The 20,889-nt window shown below is 44.4% G+C and overlaps 1 protein-coding gene across 1 annotated transcript in view; it reads right to left on the bottom strand.

The window, feature by feature from the left end:
* Positions 1-302: 302 nt before the first annotated feature.
* Positions 303-20,889, bottom strand: part of LOC143768242 (uncharacterized) — a 688,323-nt gene continuing 667,736 nt past the window's right edge. Inside the window, exons 2-7 of the mRNA XM_077256935.1 lie at positions 10,253-10,403; positions 9,942-10,121; positions 9,735-9,858; positions 9,549-9,646; positions 9,259-9,349; positions 303-3,293 (exon numbers count right to left, since the gene is read on the bottom strand). Coding sequence (XP_077113050.1) covers positions 2,365-3,293; positions 9,259-9,349; positions 9,549-9,646; positions 9,735-9,858; positions 9,942-10,121; positions 10,253-10,330 — 1,500 coding nt within the window. The 5' untranslated portion in view covers positions 10,331-10,403 and the 3' untranslated portion in view covers positions 303-2,364. The remainder of the gene's footprint in view (positions 3,294-9,258; positions 9,350-9,548; positions 9,647-9,734; positions 9,859-9,941; positions 10,122-10,252; positions 10,404-20,889) is intronic.

The raw sequence follows: 20,889 nt of genomic DNA, 5'->3' as shown, positions 1-20,889 counted from the left end.
CGTGTTTTTATCACGTTTTTATAGCGAAAAAACGCGAAAAAAACGCTAAAAATCCTGAACGTGTGCACATGGCCTTTCAAGCCAGCATCCAGAGGTCAAGAGGAAGACGTGATGAGGTTAACTGGTATCATTTGACCATTTAATCTATTTGCATAGTTCTTATTCCTTTGTTTTGTAAGTCAACAAGCCACAAGACCCACACAATGGTCATTCAATAAATAAAGCAAACATCCATTGTTCAATGACCCTGCATCAGTGTCTTGCAAAGAAAGCAGACAATAAGTTGTAGCTGCTGAGGCAAACATTAGCCATTTAATATGATCAAAAATCAACATTTAAGACTCATGACAACAGTGTATGGTTTTTGACCAACTGAAGAACAATTGCATAAATTCAAAAGTCGTCATATAGATAACAGTCTATTCCTCCTGGCTTACTGAAAATAGACATCTGGTTAATTAAAATAAAATGTTGTGTCATCATACCCTCATTTAAATTTTTGCTAGACCTTGCACTTAGTGCATAGACTTTATGAGTCTAGAAGTCCCACTTCCTAATAATTTTAAAAGAATGTTTATGAGACCCTCCTTTATGTCTAATACAGGGAGTATCAGAGTCCTTCCTTCTACTTTTTGGAATTTCTTGCACTGTCCGCATGGGATTTGTGATTTTCAGAGTCCCTTCATAAATTAAACAGGATGTGTCTCACTATGTCACACACCACATGTCCAGATAAGGTACTAAAATGTTAAAATTACATTTACAGTGAATGCTTTTTTCACCATTGAAATCAAAGAGAAAATGGAAAAATGCAGCAAAGAGGCTACGTGTAAACACAAAGTAAGGGGTGAAGGAAGCTTATTTTTTCTCTTTTTTTAAATTACCTTATATACTGTACAAGAACGAATGTTTTTATTTGGAAAAAAAGTGGTGTAATACTCCGACAACATTGATCCCAAAAGCGACCTGAGAGTCAGAGATGCATCCAGCCATCTTCCCCATGCTGTTCTCATTCCAATTTAGCACAGTTTTCATCCATTTCAGCAATTTTCCTGCCCCCTCAGTCTTCCTTGAAAAGTCTGCTGAGCATGCGACCTGTTGACTCAAATATCGAGCACTCAAGTATTTTAGCGCTGGCTCATCGCTAATAATGACTGCTATCTGTGTGGGATTTTTGATGTTTAAAAGGGTTGTCCACTAGTAGGACAACCCCTTCTTATTCCTCATGATTTTTTATTTATTTACTTAACCCCTTAAGAACCAGGGTTATTTCCGTTTTTGCGTTTTCATTTTTTGCTCCCCTTCTTCACACAGCCATAGCTTTTTTATTTTTCCGTCAATATGGCCATGTGAGGGCTTGTTTTTTGCAGGACAAATTGTACTTTTGAAAGGCACCATTGATTTTACCATACCATGTACGGGAAAATGGGAAAAAAATCCAAATGCGGTGAAATTGCAAGAAAAGTGCAATTCTACAACAGTTTTTTTATTTTATTTTTTTACCATGTTCACTAAATTCTAAAACTGACCTGACATTTTGATTCTCCAGGTCATTACAAGCTCACAGACACTACACTTTTTTATTTACGGTAAGTGGTGAAAAAAAATTCCAAAGTTTGTAAAAAAAAAAAAATTTCCGAGACCCATAGCGTCTCCATTTCTCGGGACCTGGGGCTGGATGAGGGCTTATTTTTTGCGCACCGGTCTGATGTTTTTATTGATGCCCTTTTGGTGTAGATACGATCTTTTGATTGCCAGTTAATGCATTTTTTTGCATTTGATTGCAATGTTGCAGCGACCAAAAAAAACATAATTCTGGCGTTTCAATTTTTTTTCTCGCCAGACCGTTTACGGATTGGATAATTTCTTTTTATATATTGATAGAGTGAATGCGGTGATCCCAAATATGTGTATATTTGTTTTTTTATTTTTTTTTTGAATGGGGCGAGAGGGGGTGATTTGAACTTTTATGTTCTTGTATTTTTAGTATTTTCAAAAACATTTTTTTTTTTACTATCTATCTGCTCCAATAGTCCCCATGGGAGACCAGAAGCTGCACTTGTCTGATTGCTTCTGCTACATAGAGCAGGGCTGCAGCCCTGCTCTATGCAGCAGATATGCTCACTTGCCATGAGCGCCGACCGCTGGGCGATGCTCATAGCTATATGGCTATGACAACCACAGGAGTCTCCTGCTGACCCCGGGTTGTCATGCCAACCCATTGGCGACCAGCGGTCATGTGGGAGGATTCTATCCATCATTGGACGTTAAGGGGTTAAAATAAAAATATTTATAGTCACCTCCCATGCTGGAGGGGCTTCTCCCCTGTGTGGATTCTATGATGTTTAACAAGTTGTGATTTCTTCACAAAACGTTTTCCACATTCTGAACAGGAAAAGGCTTCTGCCCTGTGTGGGTTCTCTGGTGGCTAACAAGATTCGATTTCTGGTTAAAACATTTCCCACATTCTGAACAGGAAAAAGGCTTCTCCCCTGTGTGGGTTTTATGGTGGCTAACAAGATTCGCTTTCCTGGTAAAACATTTCCCACATTCTGAACAGGAAAAAGGCTTCTCCCCTGTGTGAATTCTCTGGTGCTTAACCAAACCTGATTTCTGGTTAAAATATTTCCCACATTCTGAACAGGAAAAAGGCTTCTCCCCTGTGTGTTGTCTCTGGTGTCTAACAAGATTTGATTTTGTCACAAAACATTTTCCACATTCTGAACAGAAAAAAGGCTTCTCCCCTGTGTGGAGTCTCTGATGTTCGATAAGATGTGATTTGTGTGCAAAACATTTCTCACATTCTAAACATGAATAAGGCTTCTCCCCTGTGTGAGTTCTATGGTGTGCATTACGATGCCCTTTCTTATTAAAACATTTCCCACATTCTGAACATGAAAAAGGCTTATCCCCTGTGTGGTTTCTCTGGTGGCTATCAAGATTCGCTTTCTGGAGAAAACATTTCCCACATTTTGAACAGGAAAAAGGCTTCTTCCCTGTGTGGATTCTTTGGTGTTTGTCAAGATGATGTTTCCAGTTAAAACATATCCCACATTCTGAAAATGAAAAAGACTTCCTTGCTTTAGGAGCAGTTTGTTTTTTAATGCCTCTTTTGGGTCTTTGATTTTCCTTAGTAGTCGGTAGTGAATCAGATGACAGATCTTTGCTGTGAAGAGATGATAGTATATCTGGAGTAATGGCATTCTCTTCAATTGTATCCTGTGAGATCTCAAGATCATCTGATTTTAAAATTGAAGATGTCAGCTGTCCCTCTGATCTCCAGGTACAGTCATCTGTCAAGAATAAAACCAATTATTTTTCAATAAAATATCCTTTGAACATTTCTCCTAAAACTGTCTGTAAAAATGGTAAGTTGATGTATATACTCGAGTATAAGTAGAGGTTTTCAGCACATTTTTTTTGTGCTGAAATCATCCCCCTCAGCTTATACTCGAGTGAGGTGTCCAGAACATAGAGGGGGAGAGGCAGCAGCAGAGCAGAACTCCAGTGCCCGCTGCTAAAAATAAATGAATATTGATTTCTCTGTAAAAACTTGCGCAGTGTCAGCTGCAGCAGCCCGTCCTGCAGCTACTGGGAGGTCACGTGTGCTGTTAATTAACAGAGATGAATATTCATTCTGAATATTAATTTCTCTGAAGTAGCGGCACACATGACCGCCTGGCGGTTGACGCTGTGTGCGCTACTTAATACTCACTGCCCCACACACATAGTTCCGGCATTGGGAGCGGTGAGTATTGCGGAAGCTGTGCTCTGCTTGTGAGCAGCGCATGACGTCCCTGCCATGCAATGCTTACAAGCATAAAGCAGCTGCTGGCATCGAGACAAGACGCTGCGAGGGAGCGAAGGAAGGTAAGTGTAATGGTTTATTTTTAATGTTTTTTGATGGGGGCCAATCATACAAGGATAGGGGTGGAGCCATGCACACAAGGATAGGGATGAGGGCATGCATGCAAGGATAGGCATGGAACCGTGCATACAAGGATAGGAATGGGGCCATGCATACAAGGATAGGGATGGAGCCGTGTATACAAGGATAGGGATGGAGCCGTGCATACAAGGATAGGGATGGAGCCGTGCATACAAGGATAGTGATGGGACCATGCATACAAGGATAGGGATGGGGCCATGCATACAAGCATAGGGATGAGGGCCAATCAATCCAGGATAGGGATAAGGAGCCTTGCATACAAGAATAGGGATGACGAGCCACGCATACAAGGATAGGGATGAGGGGACAATGCATACCCGGCTTATACTCGAGTCAATAAGTTTCCCACTTTTTTTTTAGGTAAAATTAGGTGACTCGGCTTATACTCGGGTCGGCTTATACTCGAGTATATACGGTATGTAAAAATAGCTTTATTGATTTATTCTCATTTGCACAAGGAAAGACTAGGAGCAATGGGATGAAACTGAAGTGGAGGAGACACAGATTGGATATTAGAAAAAAAACCTTTTGACAGTGAGGGGGATCAATGACTGGAACAGGCTGCCATGAGAGGTGGTGAGTTCTACTCCAATGGAAATGTTCAAATAGCAATATGACTTTTATAAACCAATCCATCTATATCCACTTTCAAAAAGTCAAATCTTCCCGTCGCTTCTGAGCCTTTCAGTGTGCCCAAATCAAAATTAGGACCCATGTAGTTGTCATTATTATTGTGAGAAGAACCCACTTAATTTATGGTGTGTGTCTCTTGGAGCACAATCTGGGCACTATGTGGTGAGAAATAAAATGGTATATTCGCAGTTTTCACTCTCCAACATCCACTGTGCACTAATTTTTGGAAAGTGGTTGTGGAGTCAAAATAGTCACTACTATAGATTAATTCACTGAAGGTTAATGTAGCATCCCAGGTAACCGGTTGCTACAGTGATGTTGCTTTTCCTTCGGGGAAGGTAATGTCATGATCAGAGGCAAGGGAGTTCTCTTCACCAGGTAAGGCACCCACATGCAACACATTCTGAATCCAGGCCAGTAGGGGGAGCTCAAGACCCGGATTCAGGGGAGCATCCCCCACCTATATGTATCCTGACCTGGAGGAGGAGTTAGGTTAGTTGGAGATGAACACTGAAGTGGAAGGACGTCTAGGAGAGCCGCAGAGCAGGAGAGAGGTTTGACAGCCACGAGGGAGCTGCGGCCTCTGGGAAAGGAGAAAGAACCTGGAGGGTTGGATGTGGAGTACCTGGAGAGGAAAGAAGCAAAGGAGAGCAACAGGGCTCAGAGGGGAAATGTGACCGGGCACCCTCAAAGCCGAAGCGCAGGAACCAGGTACCGGGAGCCCGAGGCTTTTGTGGAACTCTAGGACACAGAGCAGAACCGGAGGGCCAGGAACTGTATGCAATTGGCCCACACCTCTCCTGAGACACAGCAGCACCTAGGAGCCCGGGGCATGATAAAGTCCCTGTAAAACGGCTCGAGCAGCCCGTCGTGCAGGTACCTGTCCCAGGACAGGGGGGAAAGTGGAGGACCCTGTAGGAAACTTCAGGCAGCAGGGACTTCATCTTAAAGAGGCGCTAGAGGAAAGGCTCATGGACATCACCTGGAGAAGGGGACCCTCCATTGCCTCTGAGCTGGCTGGGCCATACCACCACCCGTGCCTGGTGCCCTGGACTGTGGCCAGCCAACTGCAGTAAACCAGGTAAAGACTTACAACTTAAGTCCTATCTTTATTCACCGGCACATACCATCCACGCCTTACATCTTAGGACCCTGCTTCACCTGTGGGAAATGTAACATCAGTGCTGCCACAACATTCCCCAGAGGACTCCTTTAATGCAGCGTCGGTCCCACTATTGACCGAACTCCACAGGTGGCATCACGACAGACTTTAAACACTATTCCCTTAAAACACCGTTCCCCTTTAATGTTGAGGCCCAGGGCCATGGACCGGGTTGCAGCCACCGTGACATTCCCCCTCAAGACCGGACCCGATACAGAGTACCCAACTGCCCTGGGGGCGACTCATTATCATTTCCAAAATGGAGTCACTTTATGAGGTTTTAAACTGCTCTGGTTTTCTGCATTTTGTCATATTAAGGCTTGTGAAAATGGTGTGTACCATCTCGCCTGGGATCCGCACCTGCCACCTCTACTTCTGTCACCAGGCATGGCCTCATTCATTCTACAGGCAGCACTGGGGATGGAAGAGATATCGGAACCAGAAGCTCTGGATGGTGCAGGCTCTGTTCAGCCACTTAGATTAGGGTTGCTGTGAACTGTAGTGCCATCCAGTCAGGCATTATGGTTGTGTGTGCTGTCCATCTGGAGTAATCTGCTTCCTGCTTTCGCCAATTGGAGAGCACCCCACCCTACTAAAGCTCAAAGCAAATTGCAGGAAGATGCCAGATACAGCCTTGTTCTCCTCTGGTTCAGTCCTCTGTGCTAAGCTGCCGTGACCCCTTAATCTTGCTTCTTATGATTTTGTATTTTCTCTGCCCTCGTGGATCAGACCCAACTACTTGACTATTCTTCATCCCACCTCACTCCACAGAACAGCAGGTAACACCATGGCCCAAGCCTAGGGATCTCTGTAAGAACAGATCCATGTAAAGAATGTTGAGCAAGGCAATCCTTGGGATCTGCAAAGCTGAGTAGATAGTGCCAAGCCTGATTGTGGTAGCCATATTTTGAGCTGCCAGGTAACCAATATATTGCGTCTGGAATCTATTCCAACAAGATATGCATTCAAATAGCTAAATGGCGCTCCTTCCCTTCTTAACCCTGCCATGTGCCCAGACAGTAGTGTACAACCGTATACAGGGTATTGTTGGATTCAAGAGACGTATGAAAATAATTTGTGAGATCCATTTGTTTCCTATTATCCTTTGTGAAGAATTCCAAAGTTATCACCACAAAAAGCGACATGTCAGATGTGAAAAATGGGAGTATTTTGGGCAGTAACTACTGTAGTCAAAAACTGTGACTATGGACAATAACACATCTATCAAAATGTTCAAACTCAACAGTCTTCATCAGTAAAATATGAGTAGTGGTATCAACTCTCTGGAGTAATTAGAGTATGGGGCTCGGTGGCTCTTGGCAATCTAAACTATCGTAAGGGCCAATATTTTCTATCAGATGAGTTTCAAGAAAAAATATTACACATTTAAAGAGAACTTTTTATAATACTGCAGAGCTGCAGCATCTTCAATTTAGATCTCCCACATTTGGAAGAAGTAATGGAGACTTTAAAAAAAAATACCAGAGAGTTCCAAACTTACAAACTCACCTAACTGAGGCAGGCTGATCCTACCACAATCAAATCATCAACCAGAATGAACATGTAAACAAAAAAACACATAGAACAAAAAATATGTTACATCTCCCCCAAAAAAAGTATGTATGAGGGGAGAACTCCAACACTAAACTGGAGTTGCACTCGTTTATGGTGGACCATTGGAGATACTATGAGTCCTGACCAGAAGGGTAGAGAAAGTATTAGCGCCCCCATTTCAGGAGAGATTGTGCAGTAATCTGAATTCCTTATGATTGAATACATAATGGAATTTATGACGTGGGGTGAATCTATGAAACCAGGACTCGAGCCATGCCAACACATCTCCTGCAGGCGTGAATAAATGTATATTACAGCCATCAGCCACGCACAGCTTAGAGATATATCATGGCACAGGTGTAATGCTTTTTATTTAGTTTATCACAATCCTCCTTGAAATTAGTTAGTTTTTACAAACTGAAAAGTCAGGAGAAAGGGAAACTCTGTTATTGTACAGAAATTCACACTTGGCCTCACTGCACATTTAATGCTGTTGATCATAAAAGCGAAGTTTGTCCAGAAAGACTGGACCAGGTCTCGTAGGGACCATATGAGCACATTCAGCAGCACAGAAGGGAGAGAAGGTAGATTCATAAGGTATCAGGGTTCTAGGAAGCCAACAGCATCATTACCCTCCGCTTTCTCTTACAGGCCCATAATAATATCTTGTCAGCACATTCTACGTACGTTGTTATTTGGATTTGAAGTCTACAGACCTGGGCAGGAAACGGTCAGCGTGTTCTAATTCCTGGGGGTAGGTGGATCCTGTGTAAGAAGGTGGCAGGGACCCTCGTGTGCCTTCTCTCTCCTGGACTCTGTTCGCACGTTCACATGTGGCACCTCACTGTGTATTACTGTTCATATATTGCAATGTGATGTAATGTTTATATACCATAATGTGAATGATCTCAATGGGTACTGTTTATAGGATTGGGGCTAGAATAGGATATAGGATAGGCTAGAACTGTTGTGGGGCTAGAATAGAGGGGGAACAGTAGTGATAGATGATATCATAGAATAGAGCAGGAGGTAGCCAGCACAGGGGTTAACTAAAGGAGAGGTACAGCAAGGAGCAGGGAAGTATAATCAGGATACTTCCTGATTAGAGACAGACACCCGGGCAGCCTTGCCAAGGGCAGGGTGCATGCAGTGTATGAGACAGCTACAGGTCATGGGTGTAAAGCTGCGGATGGCAATAAGGGGCCCCAGGCTGGAGAATAGTACAGTCGGGCATCAGCTCAATAGGATCACGTCAGGGCGGTTCTGGGGTCTACAGCTGGGGCGGGAGTCAGTAAGATGGAACTCCTGGCACCTTTGCAAGATGGAATCGGACAAGGGGCTGACAGGGAGCTGGTGATGCAGGAAGTACAGAAGGGACACGGATTGTCCACAGAAATGGCATGGATTGCTGGGAGAGAAGAAGAGGTTATAGAGGAAATGGAGTCTGCCCAGCAGGAAGGGAAAGTGCAAGATATGATGCTTTGTGTGAAATGTGCTGCAAAAGTGATGGGTGCCCATGTTATCAGTAAAGTTGAATTGTTTGAAAAGGACTGTGACGCTGCAGTGTTTTATGGAACCTGGAATCCTGAAGCTGGAGTGAAAGAAACCGAGGGAACTGAAATGAGTACTCTGCTGCACACATCACACACACACACACACACAACAGAAAGAACTCTGTATTTCATCTGTGGGGCGCCAGGGTGTGGAAACACTACAGCTCGTTGCCACGACTACCACCCTGGCCGCCTTACACTTGCAGGTTGTAAGCGCTATACAAAAGGGTTTTCACAATTTCACAAAGCCATTTAAACATTTTCAGATGGAGGAGAATGTTATGCTCTACCCGCAAAATGGGGATCACATGATTGTGCCACGTCCGAACTACACCATTGATAAAGCAGCCACAGCCGGTGACTGAGAAGAATCTGTGACTTTTCTGTAGTTAGTGGTCGCTACTCACCTGGGTATTCATATGTAGGAGTCTCCTCTTTACACTGGTCATCACCCCTCACATATGTCTCTGTAGTATTAATATGGGTCAGATCTTCACCCTGAAATAAATATTGTAAAAGTCACAGACAGATGGAGAAAGTCACATCTATGATCAGCTCTAATCCTGCCATCTCCACCATTCTCATGAAACCAGTATGAAACATGTAATACTGGTGGATAAAACAAGACTGAGCACAAGACCTTCACCACCGTCTACACATCATAGGGGAGATCTCATGACACCTTCTCTCCATCTACCTGATGATTCTGAGAGACACTGGGATCTTTTTGTTTACAGTCCTGTGGAAGAAGAGGACGGGGACATCTCTCGGGTGTTGTCCTCTTACTGGATAGATCTGGAGGAAACACATACAGGGACTGAATTCATTCCTTACATACAGATAATATAGATAATTATAGGCTGTGTGTATTTAATCCTATTACCTGGTGATGTGAGGGGCTGAGGAACCTCCATCAAGACGTCCTTGTACAGATCTTTGTGTCCTTCTAAATACTCCCACTCCTCCATGGAGAAATAGACAGCGACATCCTGACACCTTATAGGAATCTGACACATACAATGATACCGTCATCACTCCGATCCCTTCATAGTTTTACTGTATAATGTCCCAGCATTACCAGCAGCGTCACCTCTCCAGTCAGCAGCTCAATCATCTTGTAGGTGAGTGCTAGGATTTTTTGGTCATTGATGTCCTCATGTATCAGTGGGTGAGGTGGAGGCTTTGTGATTGGGCTCAGGGGTCTTCCCCATCCCTCAGACACAGGGACCCGACAGCGCTCATTAGAATTTTTTTTCACTACTGTGTAATCCTGATTAAGGAGAGACACATTAATAAATGTCACTACAGACATTTCCAGATCCCTCACCTCTTGAGTTCTGTCCAACAGTTTTATTGCCATAAATAAGAATTATGTAATGTGACGCTATCAAAATCTCTCACCTCTCCAGTAAGACGGAAGAGGATCTCTAGGGTGAGGTGTAATATCCTCTCTGCCATCTTGTCCCTCTTCATATCCATTCTTGATGGGTAGTTAAGAAAAATTATCTTAATATAGAAGATGTCTCCTGAAAGGATCGGATATTGTAGGGACCTGAATAGGAAGACGATGAATCATTACAAAGAATTCTAATAATAAAATTACTGGAGATAATAAGGGAAACATTTCAGAAGACAGAACCTGTAGATGTTGCATTCTCTAGTCTTGTATGGACTGGAACATAAGCTGAGTTACTGAGTAAGACATCTCCTCCATGCAACCAATCACTGGCTATGTTACTCACTGCTTCGGCAATTAATTTGCTGTAGGAATCACAAGTTCGTTGGGACAGACCAGAAGATACAGAGTCTCACGGGGACCCAAGCAGCAATTACTGTATTTTTCGGACTACAGAATGCACTTTTTCCCCAAAAAATTTTTGGTGGAAAATGGGGGTGCGCCTTCTAGTCAGAATATACTTACAATTAGTGTGACGGCAGTAGGAGTCAGGTGATTCTATGGTGGTCCGACACTGCAGGGAGATGCCACTCCCTTCCTAGGCTGGTGCGGCAGTATTCGGCGGCGTGCAGTGGTGTGGGGCCCGCCAACATTTTTGGAAAGCCCGGAGCACTGCACATCCACACTGCTGCCATGCGGTAGCCCCTGGTAAAATGTCCACTGGGTTGGCACATGCACACATTGAGATCTCGGGAGATGAGGTCTTGGAGCCGAGATCTCTATTTGCAGCGGCATTTTCCCAGAGGCCATTTTACCGGAGGCCACCGCATCGCAGCAGTGGGGGTGTGCGGGGCTCGAGGGCTTTCACAAAATGACAGGGTAGCCCCTGCAACCCTTAGCATCGATGAACCTGCCGCATCAGCCTGGGATGGGATTTCCCAGAGGCCACTGCTTCACAGCAATGGATGTGCGGGTGCTCCGGGCTTTCAGAAAATGTTGGATGAGCCACCGCACCACGAGAACCACAGAACCTACAGCATCAGTCTGCGATAGGAGTCATATCACTGCCGAACCACCGAACACCCCCTGTGACCACCCTCCACCAGCGCTACTGATTTCTCACGGTAAGCTGAATTCAGACTGTATGACGGACCACCATTTGATACATTTTTATTTCCCTATTTTCCTTCTGTAAATTTGGGGTGCGTCTTATGGTCCGGTGTATGTTATAGTACGAAAAATATGGTATATTTTTATTAATTTACAACATTGTTTTTTCTCTGACATCTACTAATAAAACCTATAAAGTTTAGGCCACAGACAACCAATAGTTTGTTCCTCGGAGTCGGCAGCTGAATACGTTTCTCATAGACTCATCTTCCATAACGCTAATTCTCGTCTCACTTACAGACGCTGGAATCGGCATTAACAATACTGCAGGAGATATATTTATTACACGTGACAGGAGAAATAACTACTTCATGATGACGATGACATCATCTTCTACTACGGCTCTAGAAACATATTTGTCCAGAGTCCATCACTGACTCCATCACCACCAGCCGTCTATATGAAGGTTTCCAGTCTTCCCCGCACTGTAATCTTCTCTCATGTCAGATCTCATGTCTGATTCATACACATAAGTTTGAGGCTTTTATAAAAGCTTTTTTGTTTTCAAAAACACCATGGTCAGAAATTACCATATTTTTTGGATTATAAGACACACTGGACCACAAGACGCACCTAGGTTTTAAATTTTATATATGCAGCTCTGGCAAAAATTAAGATACCACTGCAAAATTTTCAGTTTCTCTGATTTTTCTCTTTATAGGTAATGTTTGAGTAAAATGTACACTGTTTTATTTTATAAAGTACTGACAACATGTCTCCGAAATTTCAAGCTAAAAATGTTGTACTTATTTTCAGCAAATGAGAAATTGACAAAATAATACAAAAGAAACAGTGCTTTCAGACCTGAAATAATGCAAAGAAAACAAATTCTTATTCAAGTAGAAACGACAATACTAATATTTTAACTCAGGAAGAGTTCAGAAATGAATATTTGGTGGAATAACCATGATTTTTAATCACAGTTTTCATGCGTCTTGGAATGCTTTCCACCAGTCTTTCCCACTGCTTTTGGGTGACCTTATACCACTCCTGGAACAAAAATTTCAGCAGATCTTCTTTGTTTGATGGCTTGTGAGTATCCATCTTTCTCTTGATTACATTTCAGAGGTTTTTAATGGGGCTCAGGTCTGGAGATTGGGCTGGTCATGACAGGGTCTTGATGTGGTGCTCCTTCTTCCACACATTGATTGACCTAGCTGTATGGCATGGGGCATTGTCCTGCTGGAAAAACCAGCCCCCAGAGTAAGGGTACCGTCACACAGTGCCATTTTCATCTCTACGACGGCACGATCTGTGACGTCGCAGCGTCGTATGATTATCGCTCCAGCGTCGTAGACTGCGGTCACACTTTGCAATCACGGCGCTGGAGCGATGCCGAAGTCCCCGGGTAACCAGGGTAAACATCGGGTAACTAAGCGCAGGGCCGCGCTTAGTAACCCGATGTTTACCCTGATTACCAGCGTAAACGTAAAAAAAACAAACAGTACATACTCACATTCCGGTGTCTGTCCCCCGGCGTTCTGCTTCTCTGCACTGTGTAAGCACCATAGCCGGAAAGCAGAGCGGTGACGTCACCGCTGTGCTCGCTTTCCGGCCGGCAGGCGCTCACAGTGAAGAGAAGCTGAGACGCCGGAGGACAGACACCGGAATGTAAGTATGTACTGTTTGTTTTTTTTACGTTTACGCTGGTAACCAGGGTAAACATCGGGTTACTAAGCGCGGCCCTGCGCTTAGTTACCCGATGTTTACCCTGGATACAAGCGAACACATCGCTGATTCGGTGTCACACACAATGATCCAGCGATGTCAGCGGGTGATCAAGCGACGAAAGAAAGTTCCAAACGATCTGCTACGACGTACGATTCTCAGCGTGATGTCTGATCGCAGTAGCGTGTCAGACACAACGATATCGTAACGATATCGCTAGAACGTCACGAATCGTGCCGTCGTAGCGATGAAAATGGCACTGTGTGACGGTACCCTTAGGGAGCATTGCCTGAGCAGAAGGAAGCAAGTGGTTTTCAAGGATAACCTTGTATGTGGCTTGATTCATACTTCCTTCGCAAAGATTAACCTGCCCAATTCCTGCCTTGCTGAAGCATCCCCAGATCATTACCAATCCTCCACCATATGTCACAGTGGGTGCAAAACGCTGTGGCTTGTATGCCTCTCCAGGTCTCCGTCTAACCATTAGACAACCAGGCGTTGGGCAAAGCTGAAAATTAGATGCATCAGAGAAGATTACCTTACTCCAGTCCTCTATGGTCCAATCCTTAGGGTCTTTGGCAAACTTCAGCCTGGCTCTCCTTTGCTTCTGATTGATGAAAGGCTTTTTTCTAGCTTTACATGACTTGAGGTCTGCCTCTAGGAGTCTGCTATGAACTGTTCTTGCCGTACACTTCACCCCAACTGCCATTTGCCATTCCTTTTGTAGGTCACTTGATGTCATCCTGGGGTTGCTGAGTGACATTCGAATAAGATGACGGTCATCCCGATCAGTGGAGAGTCGCTTTCACCCTCTGCCGGTCTGTAGCTCTGTTGTCCCCAATGTCTGCTGCTTGACCTTCTTGTAATGGACTACATTCTGTCTACTAGTAAAGCCAGAATCGACCCATTCTTTTTCTCACTCAAGACTTCTTCTTTTCAACTCCTTTGACATGGTTAAAAATGATTTTTTAATTCAAATTAATTTTGGACTATTTCTAGCACTTGTTTGGTCATCCAGCTTGTCCTATTGCAAGAGGATTGTGAAGACCACAACAGTGTTTTTTATACTTTCCCTCATTAAATAAGACTTGGTTCAGCTGATCACCTAATCCGAATCACATTAAGTAGCATGAGGTGTACTTTGGTTGGAATTGAACTGACCCTGGAATGGAATGGCTGTCAGACATGTAGAAATGGTGATTTTAAGAAAACGTCACATGACCCGGTCACATGACCGGGGGGCCCACAGTGTCTAAACAGCTCGGGGCCCTGGATACCCTTAATCCACCCCGGGTTCCAAGGCGTAATGGAGTGCATATGACTATGCAGCAAGGCTGGCCTTGCTGTCAATGTGTTAAAAAAAGGAGTATGGGAGAGCAAAATGAATATTGTGAAGTGAATTTGCATGGGCCCATCCAGTATGTGGGTTCAAAGGCATAATGGGGTGCATATAATTTGATAGCAGGGCAGGCCTTGCATTCAATGCAACATTTTTTCAGGAGGCCCTCCTGGACATCTTATGACGGGTATTGTGGTGCGTTGTAATTCTTGGCAGCCCATCCACTCACAGCGTAGGCTACAACAGTTTAAGAGACCCACTGTTTAATAATGGCCCTTTAAGAAGACTAATGCTGCCTGATGCACCAGTAAAAACAGGCTCTGTGACTTTAAGGCTAAGTGCACACGTTGCAGAAATGCCGCTGAAATTTCCGCAGCAATTCTGCAACTCCTGCCGCGGGTATATTGCATGCGGAATTGGCATGCGTTTTCCCGCTAAACACTAGCGTTTTGCAAGCGTAATTAGCTTGCAGAATGCTAGCGTTTTCCAAGCGATCTGTAGCATCGCTTGGAAAACTGATTGACAGGTTGGTCACACTTGTCAAACATAGTGTTTGACAAGTGTGACCAACTTTTTACTATTGATACTGCCTATGCAGCATCAATAGTAAAAAGATCTAATGTTAAAAATAATAATAAAAAAAAAAATCATGATATTCTCACCTTCTGGCGTCCCCGACAGCCTTTCCCACTCCTTGCGATTCTCTGGTCTCAGTAATGCTTTGTGCCATGACCCCAGATGACTTAGCGGTCTCGCGAGACCGTACATCATCACAGGTCATTTTCGCAATGCATTACTGGGACCAGAGCATCGCGAGGAGCGGGAAGCATGCCGGGGGATGCTGGAAGGTGAGAATATCACCAATTTTTATTTTCATTATTTTTTTTAACAATTATATGGTACCCAGGGCCTGGAGGAGAGTCTCCTGTCCTCCTCCCTGGGTACCAACCGCACATGATCTGCTTACTTCCCACATGGTGGGCATAGCCACATGCGGAAAGTAAGCGGATCAATGCATTCCTATGTGTGCGGAATCCCCACGATTCCGCACAAGGAATGAACATGCTGCATTTTTTTCCGGAATGTGATTCCACAGCGGAAAAAAGCGCAGCATGTGCACAAAAAATGCGGAATGAATTCTAATAATAGGATGCTTAATGTATGCGTTTTTTTCATGGTTTTATCGCATTTTTATAGCGAAAAAAATGTGAAAATTCCTAAATGTGTGCACACAGCCTAAGAGTCCCTCCTTCATAAATGAAACAAGATGGGTCTGCTTATGTGTCACACACCACATGGCCAGCTAGGGTTGTTACATGTTACAATGACATTTTCTAGTGAATGTATTTGTAGTGGTTGTAAGCAATGTTAAAGTTGAAAAACACTTCAAAAACGCTGCGTCTGAACTAAGCCCAAGTGGGGGAGGAAATTTTTGGTCTGGGGTAGTGTTGAGCATTCCGATGCTGCAAGTATCGGGTATCGGCCGATACTTGCTGTATCGGAATTCCGATACCGGGATTCCGATACTCTTGTGGTATCGGGTATCGGGTATCGGAACAACATTTTATTTTAATTCTCTCTTTTACACATTTTAACATTGTTAAAATGTGTAAAAGAGAGAATTAAAATAAAAAATATCGCTATACTCACCTGTCCGACGCAGCCGGGACCTCAGCGCAGGAACCGGCAGCGTTGTTTGTTTAAAATTCCCGCTTTTACATGGTTACGCGAACTCCCGGCTTGTGATTGGTCAGGGCGCCCATGTTGCCGGGCCGCGGACCAATCACAGCAAGCCGTGACGAAAATACGTCACGGCTTGCTGTGATTGGTCCGCGTCCCGGCAACATGGCCGCCATTAACCAATCACAAGCCGTGACGTCACGGGAGGCTGGACTTGCGCGCTTTTGAAAAAGCGCGCGTGTCCAGCCTCCAGTGACGTCCCGGCTTATGATTGGTTGCGCCGCGATCAACCAATCACAAGCCGGGAGGCTAGACACGCGCGCAATTTTAAAATGCGCGCTTGTCCTGCCTCCCGTGACGTCACGGCTTGTGATTGGTTAATGGCGGCCATGTTGCCGGGCCGCGGACCAATCACAGCAAGCCGTGACGTATTTTCGTCACGGCTTGCTGTGATTGGTCCGCGTCCCGGCAACATGGCGCCGTGACCAATCATAAGCCTGGACGCTTTTTAAAATGCGCGCTTGTCCTGCCTCCCGTGACGTCACGGCTTGTGATTGGTTAATGGCGGCCATGTTGCCGGGACGCGGACCAATCACAGCAAGCCGTGACGTATTTTCGTCACGGCTTGTGATTGGTTAATGGCGGCCATGTTGCCGGGCCGCGGACCAATCACAGCAAGCCGTGACGTATTTTCGTCACGGCTTGCTGTGATTGGTCCGCGTCCCGGCAACATGGCGCCGTGACCAATCATAAGCCTGGACGCTTTTTAAAATGCGCGCTTGTCCTGCCTCCCGTGACGTCACGGCTTGTGATTGGTTAATGGCGGCCATGTTGCCGGGACGCGGACCAATCACAGCAAGCCGTGACGTATTTTCGTCACGGCTTGCTGTGATTGGTCCGCGGCCCGGCAACATGGGCGCCCTGACCAATCACAAGCCGGGAGTTCGCGTAACCATGTAAAAGCGGGAATTTTAAACAAACAACGCTGCCGGTTCCTGCGCTGAGGTCCCGGCTGCGTCGGAGAGGTAAAGTATAGCGATATTTTTTATTTTAATTCTTTCTTTTACACATTTATATGGTTCCCAGGGCCTGAAGGAGAGTTTCCTCTCCTTCAGACCCTGGGAACCATCAGGAATACCGTCCGATACTTGAGTCCCATTGACTTGTATTGGTATCGGGTATCGGTATCGGATTGGATCCGATACTTTGCCGGTATCGGCCGATACTTTCCGATACCGATACTTTCAAGTATCGGACGGTATCGCTCAACACTAGTCTGGGGTTCATTATTTGGCCTTACAGGCAAGTCATTAACCTGCAAAGGATGTACCTTGACATATTTCCCAGCAAAATCCGTTTTGGTTTCGTTTTAGTGTGTTTTTTGTGGCACCAGTAAAAATGGCATGAATCTCAGAAAAAATTGTTTAAAGCTGTGAACAAGGAGTCAGGAATTCTTCCAGGGGCGATCCCCATGATGTTCCTGTGTCATCTGAGCAGTGTTTTCATCATTTTCAGATGTTTTTAGACCTTAAAAGGACCCCTGGGGGGGGAATAGCAGTAAAAATACTTGGGCCTCCTATAGACTTACATTGGGCTCGTTGCTCCGGTCGAGTATCCGAGTATTCCAATTTACTCAACCCGAGCAACGAGCACCCGAGCATTTTAGTCATCACTTATAATGTGCCGTCAGTAAATAGAATGGCAAGGGAATGTATAATGGGTGCTTGGCCTAAAATTTATGGAGATAAACATGAACAAGGACACATTATACATATAGAGGGGGGAGTGGTGAAGAAAGTGTTTCCTCTATGAGCAATCTATTAATGTGTGTGAATATTAACTGTGAGCTGTTTAGTGTTACAGTGTGGATAAACACTTAAGAAAAATGAAGATATGGTGGGGTGGCTTGAGCTCTGGCTATGTAGGAGGCAGAAGGTCTGAGCTCCCACCCTGACATCGTAAAAGCGACTCACAAAGCCTACAAGAATATTATCTAACTGACCCTTCCTGATCCAAAACAGTTTCTTATCGTGCCTGGACCATTTTGATACCAAAATGGGGGTTTTTGGACAAAGAAATCAGAAGACACAGCGTTTTAAAATCCGAGGACAACAGCGGTGCAGGAGAGGCGGAGGGATCCTCTCTATCATCATTTAATCTTTGTTGAGCACTTCTGCGACATAGTGCCAGCGTTACCCACACAGAGGACACACAAGACGGACTTCCCCAGCATCAAGGGACCCACAGCAACCTCTTAAGGTGAGGCACAACAGGCATCTCACTCGATAACCGCGGCAGGCCTGCAACGCCCCGGGCTGTGCTTACCGCGAGGTGCAGAAAATAGATCCGGCCGCGTCCTGGCGCCATCTTGCAACAGACCCAGGCTCAGACGTGACAGCAGCTCTCCGCGTTCCTCGCTTCTAGCTGCAGCACGACACAGAAGAGACTGCAGAGTCTGCCGGTGAGCCTCTTGTGAGGAGCCCTGTGGTCAGTGACTGATCCAATGTTGCCCACCGCAACCCATCAAGGAGCGGTGCAAAGAATCCGGCAGCGGCAGACCCTAAAGTACAAGGGAACCCTCCCAGCAGGACTAACCAAGGGACGGCGTAGGGAAGGCCCCAAGCATAACAGAATAAAGAGCGACTCGGTGCTGACAGGGAGGATACGCCTAAAAACCAATAGGCCTGCATTTCCTCCTATAAGATTCACACAACACCCTGTTTGGGATGACAGTCAGATAATCACTGAAGCAATTTAGCCTATATACCGGAGGCAACAGTACTGTATTGAGCGCCGAGGTTAAAGACCCGAGATATAACTAACTCTGCGAGTCCTAATATAAATAAACCAGAGCAGATATTCTACTTTGTCTATATTGCCTTAACCTTGCAGTCTACTTAAAGGCATATTCCTTATAAATCTTATCCTGTGGCACCACATGGCTTGAGGAGTAAAGTCTACCTGGCATTGTACTACACCAGAGTTCGACTCTCTTACACCTGAGACCCTTATAAATAAGACATATAAGCCTGTATCAATGAGAAGATTGGTTGTCTATCTTCACACAACAGATCTCCTTATTGGGAAACAGCCATCTACATCATCGCAACCTCTCTATCTACTTAAAGGGATCACTCACCTGACCTACTTGCCTATCACCTTTACCAATACTGTATGGTCATAGTGTACCCACTTGTCTATTTGTCAACCTTAATTCTATTGCAAGTATATTGAAATCTCGCTTGTATTATTCTATATTGCAGGTTAAAAATTCTACATATATACTCTGAACTGTACTATCATATACAGCTCTCGTGAAAATTACTGGTTGATGGCTTGTTGGGGGCAGTGGACTTAAAATGGAGCCAGCTGAAGGGAAGTTCAAAAACAAATCTAAAAAAAAACAGACAGACCTCCCTGGGAGCTCTCCCAAAATCATATGAGGACTTCCCAAACCTATTAAATCTAGGTCTCCACTAAAAGATGAATCAAAACCTTCCTATCCAAAACAATCATATATCCCGACATAAAATAAGACAATAAAAGGAGGGGTTGGCCCCAAAAAAAACAACAACTAAAACAAATCCCAGCTCACTTTCTTTCAAAAGTGACACTAAAGGAGACACCAAACCACTGACGCCATCTGAGATACCTACAGAGGAAATGGACACCTGTAAATCGTATAAAAGAAAGGGTCTTAGTGACCAAGAGAATAAAGCTAACCCGTCTACAGATGAGTCAGATAGCCTTTCAGACGATTACTCACCTAACAAAGACTTTAATAAAATTGAAGAAGTTATGAAATTTCCTCTACACTTATTAGGTTTAATAATTAACCTCCCTCTGACCGAATCATGGAACAAATCTGGCATTAGGAGAATTGGAAATATTCACAATGGGATTAAATTCCTTACATTCAGTGAGATAAAACCTAAATACAACTTACCCTCTTCTGAACTGGTCCTTTTTACTATGCTAAAGAACAGTATACAAAAACTCCTGACCGGTAAAGCCTTGAATCTTGAAATCCTTTCTTCACTGCTGTGCAACCTAAACAATAAAAACATTTGGAGCCGAAGTAACCTATATAGGTACAGTGCCTTGCGAACGTATTTGGCCCCCTGGAACTTTTCAACCTTTTCCCACATATCATGCTTCAAACAAAGATACCAAATGTACATTTTTGGTGAAGAATCAACAACAAGTGGAACACAGTTGTGAAGTTGAACGAAATTTATTGGTTATTTTAAATTTCTGTGGAAATTCAAAAACTGAAAAGTGGGGCGTGCAATATTATTCGGCCCCTTTACTTTCAGTGCAGCAAACTCACTCCAGAAGTTCATTGTAGTCTCTGAATGATCCAATGTTGTCCTAAATGCCTAATGATGATAAATGTAATCCACCTGTGTGTAATCAAGTCTCTGTATAAATGCACCTGCTCTGTGATAGTCTCAGGGTTCTGTTTGAAGCACAGAGAGCATCATGAAGACCAAGGAACACAACAGGCAGGTCCGTGATACTGTTGTGGAGAAGTTTAAATCCGGATTTGGATACAAAATGATTTCCAACACTTCCCAAGGAGCACTGTGCAAGCGATCTTATTGAAATGGAAGGAGTATCATACCACTGCAAATCTACCAAGACCCGACCGTCCCTCTAACTTTCATCTCAAACAAGGAGAAGACTAATCAGAGATGCAGCCAAGAGGCCCATGATCACTCTGGATGAACTGCAGAGATCTACATCTGAGGTGGGACAGTCTGTCCATAGGACAACAATCAGTCG

Source organism: Ranitomeya variabilis, chromosome 4, assembly GCF_051348905.1.
Source record: "Ranitomeya variabilis isolate aRanVar5 chromosome 4, aRanVar5.hap1, whole genome shotgun sequence".
Classification (NCBI taxonomy): Eukaryota; Metazoa; Chordata; class Amphibia; order Anura; family Dendrobatidae; genus Ranitomeya; species Ranitomeya variabilis.
This window is presented reverse-complemented; position numbering and strand designations above follow the sequence as displayed.